At 37.3% G+C, this 19853-nt stretch overlaps 1 protein-coding gene across 3 annotated transcripts in view; it reads right to left on the bottom strand.

Moving 5' to 3' along the window:
- Nucleotides 1-19853, bottom strand: part of Tfpi (tissue factor pathway inhibitor) — a 57924-nt gene that overhangs the window by 18935 nt on the left and 19136 nt on the right. For 2 of the 3 annotated variants that reach the window (XM_010636818.3, XM_010636820.3), the window contains exons 2-4: nt 10964-11086; nt 3760-3960; nt 683-718 (exon numbers count right to left, since the gene is read on the bottom strand). In XM_010636818.3, the coding sequence (XP_010635120.1) occupies nt 683-718; nt 3760-3960; nt 10964-11084 (358 nt within the window). In that variant the 5' untranslated portion in view covers nt 11085-11086. Of the gene's footprint in view, nt 1-682; nt 719-3759; nt 3961-10963; nt 11087-17497; nt 17526-19853 lie in introns of those variants that run through there. The other variant, XM_010636819.3, reaches the window with a different exon arrangement.

Raw genomic sequence — 19853 nt, 5'->3', positions numbered from 1 at the left:
AATAACACATCTCCATTTAGTATTTTCTCACTTAACTGTAATTGCTATCAATGATAATTGGATTAAGACATTTATTAAAACATGATTGGTTTATTTGGTCTGTTGTTAGCCTTTGGGCTGATATATTCACTAAAACGTAATTATTTCTTGTTATCAATAATAAATAAAGCAATTTAAATCACAAAATCAAAGATGTACCCACCCAGTAAATGATGTTGACAAAGGCAATCATTTGTTACTAAATCTCTCCAGAGATGTTTGCATACAGAATTGTTGATAACTCAAAGATACACCTCTGTTTCGGGGAAATATTGGCTGTAACTTGTTAAGCCACATGGTACCAACATTCACGCAGGATTAAAGAATGGAGAACTGAAACAAGACGAGCAACATCTCCATTGCTATCTGGAAACTGTTTGAATAGCACATGAATCTTTGGACTGAGTCGTCTGACACTAAATATTGTGCTGTGTTTAGATGCAAATGAACACAGTGTGTGGAAACTCTTCCACCCAATCTCATGTATATGGTTTGTCATTTCTCATTATACCTCTAACCAAGACATCATTTCACATATCATATGGCTTATGATCAGCCCTGTAACAGAAAAGCCTAAAAATGTTAATATCTAGGTGCCTTAAATAAGTTCTACAACTATACAAATACATGAATAGTTAGTTACCTTTTTCCAAAGTCGACTTCTTCAGTGGTGAAAATTCTGCAAGAAAAACAAACCATGTGTATCAGTTGCCAGAATTTATAAGGGAAAATCAGTTTCAAATTTAATGAATTAGGACCATATACTCATTATCATTGAAAATTCTTCATATAACATAACATCTTAAAAGAAATCAAAGTTATCTTTTCCAAATATTGTTAGTTATTATAATGAAAACATTACTTATAGCAATAAATTTGTTTTTTAAGTGATACAAAAGACAAGGTTGCACATATTAATGGGATAAGATATGATGTTTTAACATACTGTATGATGTTAAATGAGGTTAAACATGTCTGTCTTCCAGACATTCATCAGTGCTCTCTGGAGCCACTGTGCAGTGCCCATCTGTAAATGCACATTTGCTGGTCCATCTCCTCCTCTTTTAGGTGCTTCCTCGGCCTCACTACTTTTCCCAGTCTCTCATACCCACCATTCTCCTCTCAACTTGTAGGAGATCAATGTTTTTAGCTTGCACATATGACTGAGGTCGCACTGGCCTTGGCTCACTGTGCCTGGCTTATTTCACATAATATTATCTGTAGTTCTCTCCATGCTGCTACAAATGACAGAATTTCATCTTTTACTTTTGTTGTTGGGGAAGAGCTGGTGTGCTTTATTTTAAACTCTCTATCATGTTGTCTTTAAGTTTATCAACCTTTTCTTCTGCAGTTTCTAATCAACTCTTAGTACATCCGCTAAATTTCCTGATTCATGCATGGCAGGCTTCAAGTCCAGAATTTTCATTTAGTTCTCTTTTATAGATTGCATTTTCTCCCTATTCCCATTTTCTTTAAATTCTGCAGTACAGTAGTAATAGTTATTTTAAAGTTCTTCTCTGCTAATTTCATCACCTTTATTATTTTTGCCTGTTTGAATAGAGTTGCTTTTCTCCTAGTTGAGTCAGTTTGAATTTTCTTTAAATGCTTCATATTTTGAAGGGCAGATTATAAATATTTTCCAATATTGAAGTTTTAGTCCATGGATTTTATTGTCTTCCTTTGAAATATGCTCAAGTTCCTTTTGTCCGGTTGTTATTTGAAGTTTGTTTTTAAGCACTCTCAGGGCAAGTCTGAAGTGGCTTCTACTCAAGGGATAATGTAGTCCTAACATTAAGTTAAATATTAAATTCTTCTCAAAATTGTTTCAGTTAAAAGTTATTGAATTAATAACCAAGTAAATGCAGATTTTTTAATTCAGTGAAAATTCAAAGAGGTTGCTATCTAGATTTCTGAGGGTGTTTTCCTCTGCATGAGTTTATTTTCTGTCACACTGTTCTGAAAATCCCAGCTGTCTTCATTTCCTTTCCTCATCCTGTAACAACGCCGTCATGGGATTTCCCTTCCTTCACCCATCCTCGGCGATTTCCTGCAGAGTGCAGGGACAGGAGGGCCCCTGTCTTGTGTTTCTCTTCTTTCAGATATTACAATCCTGCACTAACTTTTAATCAATGTCTGTAAATAGTTGATTGATGTATTTTGTTCGTATTCTTTTTCGATACTTATGTAAGGAAAGACAGGTCCATTTCTATTTATTCTACCATGGCTAAAGAAAGCATTTTCTCTTTCCGTAATTTTTTTTAAAGTCTGGTAGTTCTTTTTTCCCATATGCCTGCTGTAACCTTAACAGTACCTTATTAAAAAACACAGACATTCACGCAATCATATTAAAAAGAATTTGAAGAGATAATACGATGGAGACGAGGGCCCGAGATTCACATTGATTTGTATGCTAGACCATAATGATGTCTAAAACGTACAAGTGGCCTGTCACTGAAGAACCAAACGATTATGTATTTGATAGATTTTAAGGAAAACAATTTTTTGTGCAATGTTGAAATAAGACATGCTGAGCTATTAAAGAAAGAAGGAGGAACAGGTCTAAATTTTAGAGAAGTGACCAGTTGATGAAAATAAGTAGACTGCTAAATAAAAGAGTGAGGATTACAAAGAATGAGCCAACTAGGACTGTAGCCAAGGTACTGAAGACTAAGTGGTTTTTTCACTCCACACAAAAGGACAGCTGGCCCAACATATATGGAAGGAATTAGGGTATAGAAACCGTGATGAATGAACAATGACCAGCCAATCACAAGCAACCATGGCTCCACCAATGACCACTGAGCTGCCTGGTGGGTGTCAGTAATGTTTCTAGAGCTTCGACAGAGAGCTAAGAGAAGGAAATGCTCTGAAGTAAAATATATTCCGGTCAGTTCTCCTCTGTCAGCTCAGTATACAACAAAACATCTCACAGAGTCACAGAGCGGCGATGGTCCCTGTTTCCACACTGAGACTTCCTTCCTAGGCCAAGAGCGCCACAATGCCAAGTCTGTAGCGAAAACCTAAACAGCTTTGGAAAGCCTGAGAAAGGACAGCTGCTTGCTTTGCAAAAACAAAAATAACAATAAAAACAACAAAGAGTCCAGAATTTCTAGTGTGACACATTAGAGACGTCATCTCCAGCGTACTACAATTCCATTTGACCAGCGTTGAGAACGTGCTATAGGGGTGGGTATCTGGCTAGAAACTGGGGCGTTAAAGCGACTCAGAGTTTTCTCTCTTGAGTAACTCACAATTCAGAAAAAGGAAGTGAGATAAGAACATTCAAAATTTTGACCAGTGTTTTCCAATTAGTAGCTAGAGAACCTCAAAGTGAATTCTCAGATTCTTTGTCTGTAGAGCAGGAAGTCCTGAGGTCACCGTGCTGTCAGAGGTCGGACTAAGTCATCCTGACCTACCTTTCCTTGCCCAGTCACAGCTACCAGGGTGGCTTAATTACTCTTGTCATTGCAAATGCAAAACTGTCTTGGCTCTTGAGAGCTTTTCTTTCTTCTTTGTTATGAGAAATGGAGGACAATAAACGAGGCCTAATAATTGCACAACAACATACATGAAACAATGAAAACCGTACACGAGCACGATAGCTAAAACCGTGGAGCGAAAGATTCCTTGGGAATATTGAGTATTTCATTACTATTTTCTAGAAGCATCAAATTCGTGATCAGACCCAAGACACACGAAGGTTGCTGGACGGAAACCCACCTTCTAAACACGTTGCTTTGCACTCCTCCACACTATCAAATCGATTCTCATTTCCTTGACATCCTCCATATATAAATTCTTCACACTCAAAAGTTAAAATATTGAAATAAAATCTCTTCATCAGTGCTTTGCACGGCCCATCATCTGCCCTCATGGCACAAAACGTGAACACCGGTTTCCGTCCTGCCACTTTCGGATCCACTGGGGGAGAAAACAAAAAGGTAACACTCCAACAACATTACAAGGATATTTTCGCTTTCATTTTTTGTTTAAATTAACTTTATTGGCACACTTTAGGTATACATTGTGATCACATTCATCAAGAATTTGTCCCTATACCTGAGATATTTTAGTTCTTGTTTTTTCCAATCCTCTTCCCTCCCTTCCACCCCTCCACTCCTCCCTGTCTACAAAAGATTTGTTTCCACTTTTTCCTTCTTTTATCATATTTTTTCTTTCCATTCTTTCCTCCCCTCCCACTTCCCCTTCCCATTGGAACCTTTGTTTCCTATTTTACATAATCTACTATACACTTTGGTCCTCATTTACACTTTCAGTTTCTCCCCGCAGAGAGACAATTCAATATTTGCACGTGTGTCCTATTAATTTCACTTAAGAATATGGCCTCAATGTGCATCCATATAGCTTTAAATGTCTCTAGTTTATCATTCTTCACTGCTGAGTAGTACTCTATTTCTTTTCTAATATGTCTCGATTTTAAAAAAAGCATAACAGCAACAAAATGGGCTCATAAGAAACCATGGAACATTATTTGGTTATCAAAAAGATCTGTTTACTAAATTCACTATGTTAGACATATCAGTATTTTTATCAACTATTAAAGCTTAACATCATTTATCAGAGAAAAATAATTTTTTGAGACTCTTTAATAGTTATTACTTAAATCTGACCAACGGTTAGAGATGGAATTAAATTTTTGTTGTAAGGCAACCCCACTCGAATGACTGCATCTACATTACAAGTAAGTAGAGAGCTAATCCTTTAATCCAGCAGTTTTAGTGGCAGATGCAGATGAAGGATTTTTGGGCCTTCTCCCTAATCCACAGTTTTGTTTTTGTACATAAGCATCTTTAAAAACAGCAATATAATTGAAAGCACACACACACACACACACACACACACACACGCGCGTAGGGAGCACATGTATATAAATACAAGAACTGGCTACACTGGCACAGGCCTCTAATCCCAGCAACTCAGGAGGCTGATGGGGCCAACTGCAAGTTAGAGCCCAGCCTGGCCTGCTTGGTGATCCTCTGTCTCAAAATAAAAAATAAAAGGGGCTGGGAATGTAACCCAGTGAATCAGTGCTTGCCTAGAATGTGAAAGGCCCTGGGTTCACTCCCCACTACAAGAAAGCCTCTGAATATATAAAAATGAACATAATTTCAGGTGTTTATGTTACAGAATGAATATGTTGTATTCTTTTCCTTATCATAATTTATGTTTAATAGTACTGAAAAGCCTTAATCAATGCAGTTTTCTATAGAATGAGACAAGTCTCTGAACTTGGAGCTATCCATTTTTAATCTAAATGTTCAGCGACCTCTTTTATTCACAGAATTATGTCCTGACATGAGAAGGGATATGCAGGTTGAGGAATTTAACCACGCTTTTCATGTGGATTTTATTAAGTCTAGTGATATTAATAAAGGCCTGATTTTTTAAACATTACATTCATTTACAGAAATTACCAGTAAGCTAGATTGAAATTATACGTGTGGATGGGGAGGGTGGCTGAGGAGATCGTGATTCAATCAGAAAATTTCATTTGGATACTAGGAATTGATGAAGAGCTCTGTGTACAACTTGGTGATGACAGCTAATAGTGTATTTTATGCTTGAAAAATGCTAAGAATGGATATAGTGTTCTCATCAAAAAGTGATATAATGAAACATTGCATATGTAATATTACATGTAATGTGTTATATAGGCGTTATGTGTTATATGTAATACACATGTGTGATGCATACCACATATGTGATGCACACATATGTTAATGAACTGGGTTTAGTCATTCCCCACTGCATATGTGCTTTAAAACCTGGCATATATCGTAAACACACACAATCTCCTCTGTCATTGAAGAAAGAACTAAAAATAAAAAAAGAAAGGAAAATGTGACCGGTGCAGCCAAAATAATGATCAAAGAGCACCAAAGAGTGCCGTGAGTATGGTCTATACATACTCAGTCCGTGTAATTTCTGTCTTTGGGAATTGATTATTGATTCTGTGAGTGGGGTATATAAGTCTTTGAATTATCTGTGCTACTTTGCCCTCTCAAGGACACAGTAGTCTATTCGATTAAAACCAGTCTAGGTAGCATCGAAACATTGCTTTAATACACTATAAAATGAATGCGTGTCACTTTAACATTTTCACATAAAACACATCAAAAATGTGGAAGACGATGCTAACTTTGTGAACAAGCCATCTAGAGGTAACTCTACTGTAACTTCAAAATTTAGAGGCGAATTTTTGAAAGACTATGTGCATATGCACAAGTTGGATTAGAAACTTTTGAGTATCTTCCACTGTGAATATTTTGTTATTCCAAAAATTCATATTTAATTAATATCAATTAATAGCCATATTTTAGTAATTTTAAGATTATAAAACAAAGAAATTGAGATGTTGCAGCTTATTTTTACGTGAGGCGAAAATGATAGTCTTTGCCAACCTGGATTAGGGTGTTGCTGTCCATACGTAGGCTGACAGTTTGATGCTAACTGACATGTGGCACTATTCATGAACATGTAAATTTTATCTCAGCTAATGATACAACTTTTAATTTCAAAACATGCATTTAATGTACAAACTCTCACCTTACTGCTTTGATCTATTGAAAAACTGCACAGACTTTTCAGTGAAGCAAACTGATCTGACAAAAATAATAGAGCAGTGAATTTTCCAGACCAGAAATGCAATAAGCAAGAACCCACATATGGAATGCACCAAACACAGTTGTTGTGAATTGCATAACTGGCAAGTTATAATATTAATTCAATTTTAACTAAAACTGAACTTTATGCACCCCAGAATTTGCATGTTATCAGATTTTCAGTGGGCAAAATGCAAATTTTGTATTTTGCAAAATTGCTCTGTTGATTTTTTTACCTATGGCATAGTATGCATACATTTAACATATGTAATTATTGAATTACATTATTAAATTACTGTACATAATACAGTAATATATTATATAAATAATTTTACAGAGGTAATAGTTATTAAAATATACACATTTAAATGTCATTTCTTTTTCTGACGCTAACATTTTGTGCTATGATCTTGTCTGAAGCATAGCTCTAATAGTTCTCTCAGACACATCCAGAATTTCTGCTATCTACAAATATGGGTGCTACACAGAACAATTCAGGATAGTTTGAAAAATGGCTTTAGACTGATGTTTTACAGTTTTCTCAAATTATATACTGATGTAATTTTAATATATACATGACATTAAGATAATTGCATTTTAGAAGGCAATTACAAGCATTTTCCATGTATAAGGATCTGTAGATAAATAAAAGTAATGTGATTTTTCCCTTCATCATTGACATTATAATTATCAATTTGAATTCAAGTCATTGAAAACTTTTCCCAAATGGCACATTTACGTAAATGATTACAAATGTTGCTCACATTCCTTGCCTTAAGCATTTCAGAATGTCATAAGTGGTATTTCCAGTGATTCACTTATGAAAACCTAGAGCCTTGCATAGAGATCTCATATAATACATCTGATATGGAGAAGACCAGCAGTTATGACAGTAGATTCAGTGATGTAAGTTTCTGTGCTCTGGACATGTGTGGAGGAAGTAATGAAATTTTGACCTGTTGATTTGATAAATATCTAATCCCAGACCTCAGAATTACTTAAATAATTTCAACAAATGAATCAAAAATAAAAATAGTCTAACACTTTGATTCTTAAACTATAAAATTTTAGCTAAGAAATGTCTACAACTCTTCTCATAGATTATGATGATCTTCACTCCCCCAGTGACGTTGCTTTAGAACTTTAAAAGCAAGTAATTAAAGCTGTCTTTCAGCCAGACACCCAGAAGACAGGAAACTTCCTAATATCTGAGCTGCCAAATATAATCAGGAAAGCTTGGTCTTACAAGTCAGCAAATACAATAAGATTCGCTCCCATTGAGGATTCCCCTGCTGTTTGCTTCAATTTTTTTGTTCGCCATGATCGCAAGCTTTTTCGAATTCAGCATGCTATTTAACCAAGTTGCCACAAGGTGGTGGAAGTGTACCACGAAAAGCAAAAGATGGGACGCGCAGCTGTGTATTTACCGTAATGACAGTTAATTTTGCTAAAAATGACTGGGCTCCTTGTGCCATTATACCATTGAGCGATCACAATGTTCTGAGAAAGACATTACCTCCATTGTACAAATCACAAAACGACACTGCAGAAATTGAATGAATTGTGCAGTCACGATAGGCTTGCAGTTGGATGCAAAACTCTGTAGCGTCCTTAGGAACTGAGTGATACCATCACAGACCTGCATGGCTCGGATTCCTAAAGTAACGTTCAGATTAAGCACATCTATTTCCTTATACAGTTTATACTCAATAACATTGTTGTCTAAAATAACTAAAAGTAACTTCGTGGTGGAAGACAATTTTACAGCAGTTGCACTTTGATGTTTTATTGACGATTAGCTGATTATCAGTGTGTTTCTCACTCAGCCTCGTGTTAGACCTGGACAGGGGCGTGTCTGGGGCTCTGCCTGACGCACAGTGATGGCCTCTCCACTCCACCTGTGGTTTTCCCTTCCCAACTGAACTCACGTTCTGAACACAGGAAGCCATGTGTGGCCGGGATGTGGATACAAGGCTCAGGTAGCGCGGGGTGCAGAAGGAAATGTCCCGCCCTGATCTTTGCTCCCCTGGAAATGGGCTGTAAACTCGGGGCCCTCAAGTAACCTAATCATGAAGAGTCCACAGCTTCCTGGCTGACGGATTTGCTGACTTTGGGAAGAGAGAGTGCAGGTGTGTACTTTGCGCATTGTCTGTGCTGGAAAGTGTGCCAGGTGCTTTTATGTAACAACTGTGCAACGGCAGTTGCTACATAACTTATTTATGGTTTAGGACGCTGAAGGTCACAGTTTAAATAATTATTAATTTCATAAAACTATGGGATGACAAATCTCGTTTGCCTATAAAGGTCTGGTTCTAAACCTCCCAAAAGGTATCTACCTTTATTATCTAAATGCTTCCTGTTAATCTCATCTGTCCTCCTCCAAAGGAGGTTTCCTAAAAAGAGGGTTTCTGTTTTTATTTTTATTTTTCTTATCAAGAATTTTATTCTATATCATCCTGTTTGCTGGTTGACTGGATTTTTTTTAAGACACCTACAGGAAGCTGTAAAATTCTGTAAAAGATAATGGGATATTTCACTGCACTGGTGCATTTCTGTAAAAGGATGCTTTGATCTTGGATCATGTGACAGATGGATTCAGATGTGGGTTATGATGGGGAGAGATTAATCAAAGACGAAGCAGAGGCAAAAACTAGGTATGGCTGTGTCGCTGTGTAGCTGAGAGGCCCCCAACTCTACAGGAAGACCAGTGTTCTCGCTTCTCCATCTAGGTCTCCAGCAGCCTCAGAGACTGTGAGCTTCCGCTTAGTCATTGACAAGCTTGCCCTGGTTCCTGGCTGCTTTCGGTGCAGCAGCAACAGTTCCAGGGGCCTCCTGGATTAGGGGCAGGAACTTTCCCAGTCAGTGCAGGGAGACAGGACTGGTCATTCTGCTCACTCAGCCTGAGAATAGCAGGGTGGCCTTTTACCCATCTGAGACATCATCCTTCCTCTCTTCCTCTCCCCTCCCTCCCTCCCTCTCTCTCTCTTCCCCAGAACTGGGGATTGAACTCAAGACCTTAAACATGTGAGGCAATTATGAACTTGAATGGAACCGCATGTCTATTCCAATCCATCCCTTCCCATCCCAGCCCACACTTTTGATTTTGAGACCAAAATCTCACTACCTTGCTCAGACTGGTCTGGTCTCCGCAGTCCTTCTGCTTCAGCCTGCAGAGTAACTCGAATTGCAGACATGCACCATCCTGCCTGGCCCCGACATTGCTCCAGGACACCATTATCTTATCTCACCCCATTTTGAGAAAAGAGCCAAATAAAAGGCTAAAGGTTATCTTATAACATCTCAGAAAGCACATTATAGTCTTTACTATTACACCAAGTTCCACGTCCAGGGAAGTTTTGTACTACCACTTTCCCATGACGAGCTCTCAGCTGGTGGAGTATGGATGAGTCCCCTCCCTCCTTGCACCTTCATGTGTCATTTTCTGCATTACCTGGACGTAGCCTGTCTGCACTCAGCTTTCTCCAGGAAAGTGTGAGATTCTTAGAAGCCTGGTCTCGACTATCACTATTCCCTGGCACCAAACATATCGTTCCAGGCACAACACCAGCATTTCTTTAATCTTCATTAAGGGAGAAAACCCTGAACATAATCACTTTAAAGAAATAAGAATGTACTTGTAGAAACTGATTGCACATCATGGTTATACAAATACCAGAAGCTATCGCAACGTTACTGCTCTCACAGTTCCTAGCACTGTGACATTTCTATCAGCGTTTACTAACTCGCTACTCACTTTTAACGAACTCATTTTCAACCTTTAACAAAAGGTTATGCTTTTTGCCAAAATAGCAATATAAGTCTTTTCCTTGTCCTATTTTCATTGTAAAAGTTTTCACTTTTAGACTCTAGAGTTTCAGGGGCAGGACTTGACTACCAGCTGCTTTGACACCCTGCTGGACTTGATTGTTAGAGTAGACTCATCTGCGAAATTCTCCCTGAGGAATACGGGCTGCCCCGTGGCTGTGTCGAATCCCTTTCTCTTGTCACAGCTGGGGGCAGACACTGGCTTCTTCAGCGTGTTGCTTCTCACCATAGCTCAGTGCTACTCCAGTGTCTAACATTGCCAAGAAAGCTTTCTCATTAAAGTGACCTGAATCGGAATAGAGTTTAAAAATAAACATAGAAGCAAGCCAGGCACCCTATAAACCCAGTTCATGGGAGATTAAGGCAGAAGAATGACTGTGAGTTCCAGGTCAGCCTGGGCTGCAAAGTGAGTTCAAGGCCGGCCTAAACTGCGGTGAGAGCCTATCACACAAAAAACAAACGCACAAACACTTTACCTGTTGGATCTACATAATCCTCATCTTCCTCAAAGTCAGAAGTTAGAGCAGCAGGGGTGAGACTCAGCAGCAGACATATGGAAGCCAAAAAAGCGTGTTCTTTCTTCATTTTATAAATCATCTCTGAAATACAGAACCCAGACGTGTGTAATGTTAGTGATAGTGGGGACTGATCCCTAGGTTCTTATGGATGCTTCCCAATGCAAATTTCTGGGACACTTGACTTATGCTCTTATAAAACTCTCTCCAGAGTTCCACGAGTCAGATTTAAAATATATTAGCAGAGCAAACTTACAAATTCTCAGTTCATACATTTAATGATATTCAAGTATACATATCATATTTCAAAAATTAAATTAAAAGGGCAACACGACTAAGGTATGTTTTAAGGTTCATTTCATGCCCAATTGTACTATCTGCATCAGTCTCAGCTATTTTTCATTTTCAGTTAATTGTATTTTAATCTGTGCACATGCTTTTCTGGTGTATTCTTAATGCAGCGTTCACTTTCTGATTTCTCTGTCACTCTGCTCTCATCCTATTTTTAACTAGAAAGCACAGTTTGAGAAACTCCAACTTCGTTTCCCTCAGATCTATTTGTTTTACAACTAATTTCCTAGTTTGCAATGAGATAGAAGGCATGCAGGGCTGAAAACGAGAGAAATGCCTAATGTGGCCGCAGTCCTTTTCCCACGTCATCTCCATCTAGCTTCTGCAGTTATCTGTTTCAAAAGAGTTTCACAAAAAAAGAGCGTAAGTGAGAAGCCAACACACAGTCCAAGGGAAGCCGACCAGCAGAAGAGGGAGAATTTTCTTGTTTCAACATGTTTTAAAAATCCACAGCAGAAATTAATAACGGGAAAACACAAACAATTCTTTTTTAAAAAATATGCTTTCTCCTTTGGTTCCAAGGATAAAAGTAAGTGTATAATATTCACGCAGCAGGGGAAGAGGGAGGGAATTCACGCAGCAGGGGAAGAGGGAGGGAAAGAAACACAGGCTTCGGCTCAGCCGCTGCTGCAAACAGAGTTAGAAAAGAAGCAAGATGTCAGTGGCCAACACTGCAGGTGCAGAAGAGATACTCTCACAAGAGCAGCTCGGAGACCTTGGTTCTGTCTGCCTGTAGTCACAGACGCAACGTGGACCATTATTGCTGGTGAAAGCTACGCTGTTACGACGCAGATGTAAGAAGGAAGCCACACTGTAAGATATATTTAAACTAAATAAGGACAAAACACACACACACACACACACACACATACGCATTTTACTTTAAACATCATTAAGAGCACTTGTACAATGTCTGACATATTCCTCATGACGTATTGGAAATGTTCACACGTTCAATTTTTTAATCAGTAGCAGTGATATAAACCTTGAAAATCAAACCATACACTATGTGAAATCATAAATATTTATGTCGCATCATATAGATTTTATATATACACATGCAGGCATATACATACACAGAAATGATTTTGTGTGTTTTTTTACAGAAATTATTTTGAATAATCTTTCCACTAAACTTCTAGTCTTTACCTTAATGTTGAAATCACTTTTGATACGCTCTATTTCCACTTCAGTCTGTGATATGCACAATCCTAATATAAATTTTGTTTCTTTTAAAAGTTCATTGTTTATTGGTACATTGTAGGTGTACAGTATGATAACAATCATCACTGGGAATTTGTAGCTTTACATGATGTATCTTGGTTCTTATTTTTTTCTTCCCATTCCCTGCCCTCCATCCCTTTATAGTTTGAGGATACTATACAGCATGTCTTTTCCATCACCTGGGTTAGGAAAGAGGTTGAGGTTAGGTGCTCACTAAAGAACTTGAGAATTGGGGCTCTGAATCCATCAAATTTCTCCATTAAAATGTAGCAGCCTATGGCTGAGGATTTGGCTCAGTGCTGCCGCTGCCTGCCTCGCAAACACAAGGTCCAGTGTACAGAAAAACACAAAAAACAATAGCCTTAATGTTGCCTAAACTTAGTCATTTGCTCTCTCTTTGGTCTGGTTGTAAGATCCAAGTCCAGCTTGGAAAAATTCAGGTTGAAAAGTTATTACCCATTCATTCTAGGAAATGTGGAACTGTCTAGAATTAGAGGAACAGGTTCACGTTAGATCCTGGAAACCTTAGGGCTAAGGTGTCTTTCTGTCTCTTCCTTCACAAAAATGTTAGTTCACCTGATTCAGCCTACTCTTCTCTCCACAGTGGAAAACAGCCACTTTTCATTCCTGGAGTTTCAGTCACAAAGATTATTCCATCCAAAGGGGATTAACTTCTCTCTTATCCAACAGGTCCACACAGCTTAAGAGTAGCCTGAGCGGTTTGATTCTGTAGCATGGCATTCTTCCTGACAGTAGCTTTGAAGTGGGGAACTGTGCACTTGCATGGATTTAACGGACCCTAAACCAAAGTTAGTGGATCCTAAACCAGGCAGAGGTCTGGAATAAGAAAATGGAATAACGCTGAGAGTCTTAATGGAGTTATATGGTTCTGGTGGTGGCGTGAATAAGTGTAGCTTCTAGAAGGAGGGGAAAGAGTGTTGGACTACGTACATCAGCAAGCCACAGCTAGCATGATTTTTTTTCTTTTTCTTGAGTGTACTGGTACATTTTAGGTATACAGTACAGTTACATTCATTATTGAGATCTTGTACCTTTAAACATGATTTTTAAAAATAATGCTACAAGTAATTTTTTCTGACCCCAGCATCTACTTACATAGGGAGTTAAAGCGAACTACTTTGGGTTTATTGTTGCAAAGAACAAATATTTGGGGAAGTATTTTGAGGGCTCATCTCCAGTTATAAAGAAACAACTTGTCCGCATTTCAATTTATAAAAAATAGATTTTTTCTAGATTTACAGAAAAATTGAGCAGAGTTGGATGGGAAGCTGGAAGGTGGGGGTTGCTTTTTCCCACACTGGTTCTAGTCTCTCTGGGTCCACCTGGGACAGGCCAGGGAAGCATATGTCAAATGAGTCTAACAAACAGTACCACAGTTTCACAGCTTCTGGCTGAATTTAAGAACTAAATAAATGAAAAATTCACTCCTTATTCGTGGATTGGAATATTTAATAGTAAGATGGCGGTCTTCTTCAGTTTGATCTATAGATTTAGCATAATCTGTATCAAATCCTCAAGATATTTTTGCTGCTGTTGCTGCTATTGTTGTTGCAAAATTATGAGATTGGACCCCTTCCTTGTGCCATGTATAAAAATTAACTCTACATAGGTCAATGAGCCTAATAAAACTTCCAACATGCTTACAAAACAGGAATACATTCTTGGTATTTCATGATCAGAAAAGCCTCTTAGACATGATACCAAAAGTACAAGCAACTTAAGAGTAGGGCCTCAGTGCAACTAAAACAGCAATATATTAGACTCAATAAGATTGTAAAATTATCCTACAAAGTGGCGCATGAAGAAAATGAAAAGAGAGCCTACAGAAGGAGAGAAGACATTACCAATGAAAATATCTGATAAGGGACTTACAACTAGAACACGCCCTCTGCATCTAAGGATCAAACTAACTACAAATAGAAAATATTCCAGAAAAAATGTGCAGGCACAGATTTTCATTTCTTGCCATTATTTCCTAAACAATACAGCATAAGAGTGGCTTACATAATATTTATGTTGTATCAGGTATTATAAATGATTTGGAGATTGAAGTATGCGAGAGGAAGTATGTAAGTAATACTTAATCTTGTGTCATTTTACATAAAGAATTTCTGAACTTGCAAATTTTGGCACCCTTAAAACCTATCCTTGAACCTGTCTCACAGATACAGAGGGATGACTATATATTAAAAACTCTTACATATTAATGAGAAAATGATAAATGGCCCAGTTAAAAACTGGGTAAAAGATGGGGCATGGCAGTACACCCCTATAATCTCAGGTACATGGCAGTCTAATCAGGAGGATTGCAAGTTGAAGACACAGATTCTGTCTCAACATAAAAATATAAGGCATACTGTCAGTAGTCACTGAGTTCTATGCAGAAAAAAGTAAAGGGTATGAACTTTACTAAATAATATATTCAAATGAACAATAAGAATATGGAAAGATGTTTGACATCATTAATCACTGGGGCAATGAAAATAAAAATCTTAAAACATGGCTTCACACATGTGAGGCAGGTTATAATCAAAAAGTCAGATAAGCAATGCAAGGATTCTGTTCCAAAGTACATACTGATGCGAACTGAAAACATGTCCATACAAAAACGTGTCCACGGATTTCATGGCAATATTATTCATTATAGTCAAAAACTGGAAACAGTCCAAATGTTTAACTGAGGATGGACTCGTAAAAGTGGTAGATCCGTACCACAGAATACAGGACGGATACGTACTGGTACCTGTACAACATGGACAAATCTTGCAAACTCTGTGGAAGTGAAAGAAGAGGCCACCATAAAAGCCCAGCTACCGTGTGGTCCATTTTGTATGAAGTATTGAGAGCGGGCGAAGCTATGGAGGCAAACAGCAGGCTTATGGTTGCCTGGGGCTGGTGGAGTTGGAGGAGGACTGGGGAAATTGTTGGTTCATCTGGAGCTTCTTTTTCTGGGCATAAAAATATTCTCAGGCTGGGTAGTGGTAATAGTTGCATAACTGTGATTAGAGTGCTGACATTCATAAATCGTACACTCTTAACAGTGAATTTTACAGTATATACATTGTACCTCAATATAAGGCCATTTAAAAAGCAAAAAAGGAAAATTTAGAAAGTAATTCTCTCATTTCATAGCCTCTCTTTCTGTTGATGTTTTCCTTTGCTATACAGAAACTTTTCAGTTTTATGTTAGTTCCACTTGCTTATTTTTGCTTTTGTTTCATATGGTTCTGGTCCCATATCCAACAATTCATTGTCAATATCAATGTCAAATAATTTTTCCTTTAGTTTTCTTCCAAAAGTTTTATCATTCCAGGTACTATTTCATCAAACTTCTAAAGGTACAGAGTTCAATAGTGGTTTTCGGGGCCCAGCGGGTGAGAAAAATAGGAAGTTGTTTGGTGGCTCTAAAGTTTAAGTTGTAACAGATAAATTCTAGAGATCTTTTGTGAAACACGGTGCTTATTGTTAATACTGCTCAGGGCTTCAACACTTAAGAGAGTAGGACTCATGCTAAGTGCTCTTATAATGACAAGAAAAACATAAAATGAAAAAAAAAAGAGCCAGAAGAAAGCTTGGCGAAGTGTCGGATACGTCTGTTTCCGCGAGCGCAGTGAGTAGTCTGTTAGTTATATATCAATAAGGTTGTTTAAAACACAATAAAATATATAAACAAGTAAGCAAATCGCTAAGGAAACATCTTTATCTATATTAAACAAAATACAAGTTCTTAGGCATGGGATCAACTCTGTAACCCCCGAAGTCTTTCTAGCTTTCTGTCGGCTCTCTAAACTCAGAATGAGAAGCTCGACTCCAACCATCACAAACCATTTGGTTAATTGTTCCATTCCAATATGCACGCTTAGTAATTTTAACACGGTGCATCCATAACTCCACGGAGGTGGCTTTAAGGTGGCTAAACTCCCGCGGAGCTAGGCAGTTCCTCTGTCCTTTATACTTGTAGCCTCCCTCATATCTGAAGTCACTTAACTCAGCAACTCCGTCCACCCACTCCCTCCAAGTGACCTTCTCATGCATTCACAGTCCACTGAGGTTCTCTTGTCACAGCCTGTACATGCCCGGCATTCCTCACCCAGGAATGCCATTCAGCAGCGTAACATTATAAAGTCATTGTGGTTGCTTTACTCCCTCACCCCACATCCCCCTGCTTTCCTGACCATTACTGTTTTTTTTTTATTTTTCAATAACTGTGCCTTATTCAAAATGACATGGACTTGCAGTCCTACACAATGAAATCTATTTAGCGTTTCTCCCTGCACTTAGTAATACATACTTCAGACTCCCCGTATCCTTTCATGGCTTTGATAGTACCTTCTTATTTTTTCATGTTACTAAGTAATTTCCATTGTTCGGGCCGACCACGGATTGTTTATTCACATATCGAAGGAGGTCTTGTTTGCTTCCAATTTTGGCTGATTGCTAATAAATCTCCCACAAATCAAATTGAAAAATATTTAACAGAACGATTTCTAGATCATATGTTAAGCGTATGCTTACCTTTGCAAAAAATGGACAAACTGTCTTAAAAATAGCTACATTATTTTGTGCTTTACCTGCTCAAAGGAAGCCTCTGTTACCTACTTTCCTTCTTAGCATTTGGACTGTCAGTTTCTCTGGTTTCAGTAGATCTATTTAATAGCTGTTTAAATTCTCAAGTTCCTGATGACAATGGAAAGCATCCTTCAAATACCTTCTTTGAATAGGCGTCTTTTTAAAAATTGGATTAATTTTTTTCTTATCATTGAGTTTGAAGAACTTTTTATATATTTTGGATATATGCCCTTTATGAAACAGGAGTTTTGTGAATATTCTTGCAGAGTGTGGTTGTTAGGAGATCGCACATGTTAAAATATAACGCCCCCCAGCCATTTTATATCTTACTTCCGGGTTCTTTCCTGATTCTGAGTCCTTTCTCCCGCCGAAATTGTAAAGCGTGAAACTAGAGCCTCTCCAAGGCGCGAAATTCAAAAGACAACCTGGCTTGCGATAGGATAACAAAGACCGCTCTTCCCAAGGAAGGATTTTCCGTTTCCGCCCTATAAATATCCCAGCACTTCCTCTTCTCGCGCGCGCGCGCTCTCTGCCCTCCACAACCCGCTGGCCTCCCTACAATAAAAATCTCCTGCCGGACCTCTCGGTGCGTGAGTGGCCTATTTGGGCAAGGGGCTCCCGAAGGGGGCTCGAGACCCCTTTCCGTGGTCCTATTTCTTTTGTTTTCAATGACTGTCAGGTGCTAATGCAGTATTTGATTTTTTTTTTTTTTTTGCTCTTGTATCATATTGTATGGATCTAATTGGAAATATTCTGATTTTGAAAACCACTTTATAGGTGTCACAAATAGTTTAATATCTCAGTTCATCAGTTTAAAAGCACAATCGGAATATTTCCTTTGATATTTGTCTAGTATGCTGCTTTAAAATTTATTTACCATATCTTTTCCAAAGATTCATAGTAGTGACATCACTTTATTTTATTTTCATTTGGTTGATATATTATTGTTAAGACAACAGTAGCATCACTTGAAAGGAGTCACTGTACATTGCTTTTACTAAACCTGTATCTATTAAATAATACAATGTTTACTATTTATTTGACTTTGCACAGCACAGAAGTCAATGCAATGGTGTCTATGAATAAGACAAAGAAAGATAATGACTTAGTGGCAGGGTATATTTACAACAACAGGTCTCTGATACGGATAAACTTATCACAGGTACAATCTTGCACCTGGTTTCTTTTGAACAACTTTAAATAGCATTCCTTATGTGAGATTTATCAAGATATATCATAACAGTTTGATCAAGAATGCTTTAGGTATTCAAATTTATTCACTGTAGAGAACCAGCAGGTTTCAAAGAAAATGTAACCAGTGGAAGTCCATTTAATAGCTTTGAGAATTGAATCAAATACACATTTTTTTCATAATCTATAAAAATCAAGCATGTTTTTCACACCCTCATAATTAATAAACTGATTCTTAGGCTGAGTGCCTCTTTTGGAAAGCTAATAAGGGAAAAGAAAAAAATATGAGAAAATGAAAAAAAGTATTTTTTTGAAGTGGCTTCTAATCTACTATTTTACTAGTTTTTAAACAATAATGCTGTGCAACCCACTGAGCAGATAAATTGAATTTATGTTAGGGATGCATAATTTACTTTTCAGCATCATTTTCCTCAGTGGATGGTAATAATCTGGAGTAAATCATCATACAGCATTCCTAAAATTAAAAAATATTTTTTTCTGGAATAGAGACCAAAATCTAATTCAGAAATTACTTTTGTCACTACTTACTTCTCTTGAAGTTTTACCTTAACTGTGGTTTTTAAAAAAAGATGTTAGGCAATATCACCAAGAGAAATACAGGATAAAAGTTAATTTATCTCATTTTCTAATCCTACAAATGTGATTGACAGCTAATATGTTTTTCCCTGATTATTATTAAAAGTTTTAATTCATTGAGTTGCTTAACTTTACTTTTCTTTTTTAATTAATTTTATTGGTATAGTTAGTGTATACATTATAATGACATTCAACGAAATACAGGATAAAAGTTAATTTATCTCATTTTCTAATCCTACAAATGTGATTGACAGCTAATATGTTTTTCCCTGATTATTATTAAAAGTTTTAATTCATTGAGTTGCTTAACTTTACTTTTCTTTTTTAATTAATTTTATTGGTATAGTTAATGTATACATTATAATGACATTCATTGTTGGAAATTTATACCTTTACATAATCAATCTTGGCTCTTATTTTTTCCCCATTCCTCTGCAATCTCTTCAACTCCTCCCTCCCTCCCTACAAAGATTTTGTTTCTATTATTTTTAATTTTTTCTTGTTAATTCCATTCCCTTCTTTCCTTTCCCCTACACTTTCCACTTCCCCTTTGTCCCTTTTCTACCTATTTCACATTATTTATTATACCTTTTAGTTCTTCTTTGCACTTTTAGTTTCTAGAGAAACTGTTGAGTACTTACACGTGTGTACTATTTATATCAATTAAGTGTATGGCCTCAATATGCATCCATTTAGCTATAAACATCTCTAATTTCTCATTTTTTATGGCTAAGTAGTAATCCATTTTATTTAAAAAAAAAAACCACACATTTTCTTTAATCTCCCATTGATGGGCAATTGGGCTGCTTCCAAGAACTTTTATTTTCTTAATTTAAACTCTATTTCATTAGTGATGATACTATTGTAAAACATTTCCACATCACTCCATACACACATA

Source organism: Fukomys damarensis, unplaced genomic scaffold (genome assembly GCF_012274545.1).
Source record: "Fukomys damarensis isolate Sample0158 unplaced genomic scaffold, DMR_v1.0_HiC HiC_scaffold_26, whole genome shotgun sequence".
Taxonomy (NCBI): Eukaryota; Metazoa; Chordata; class Mammalia; order Rodentia; family Bathyergidae; genus Fukomys; species Fukomys damarensis.
This window is presented reverse-complemented; position numbering and strand designations above follow the sequence as displayed.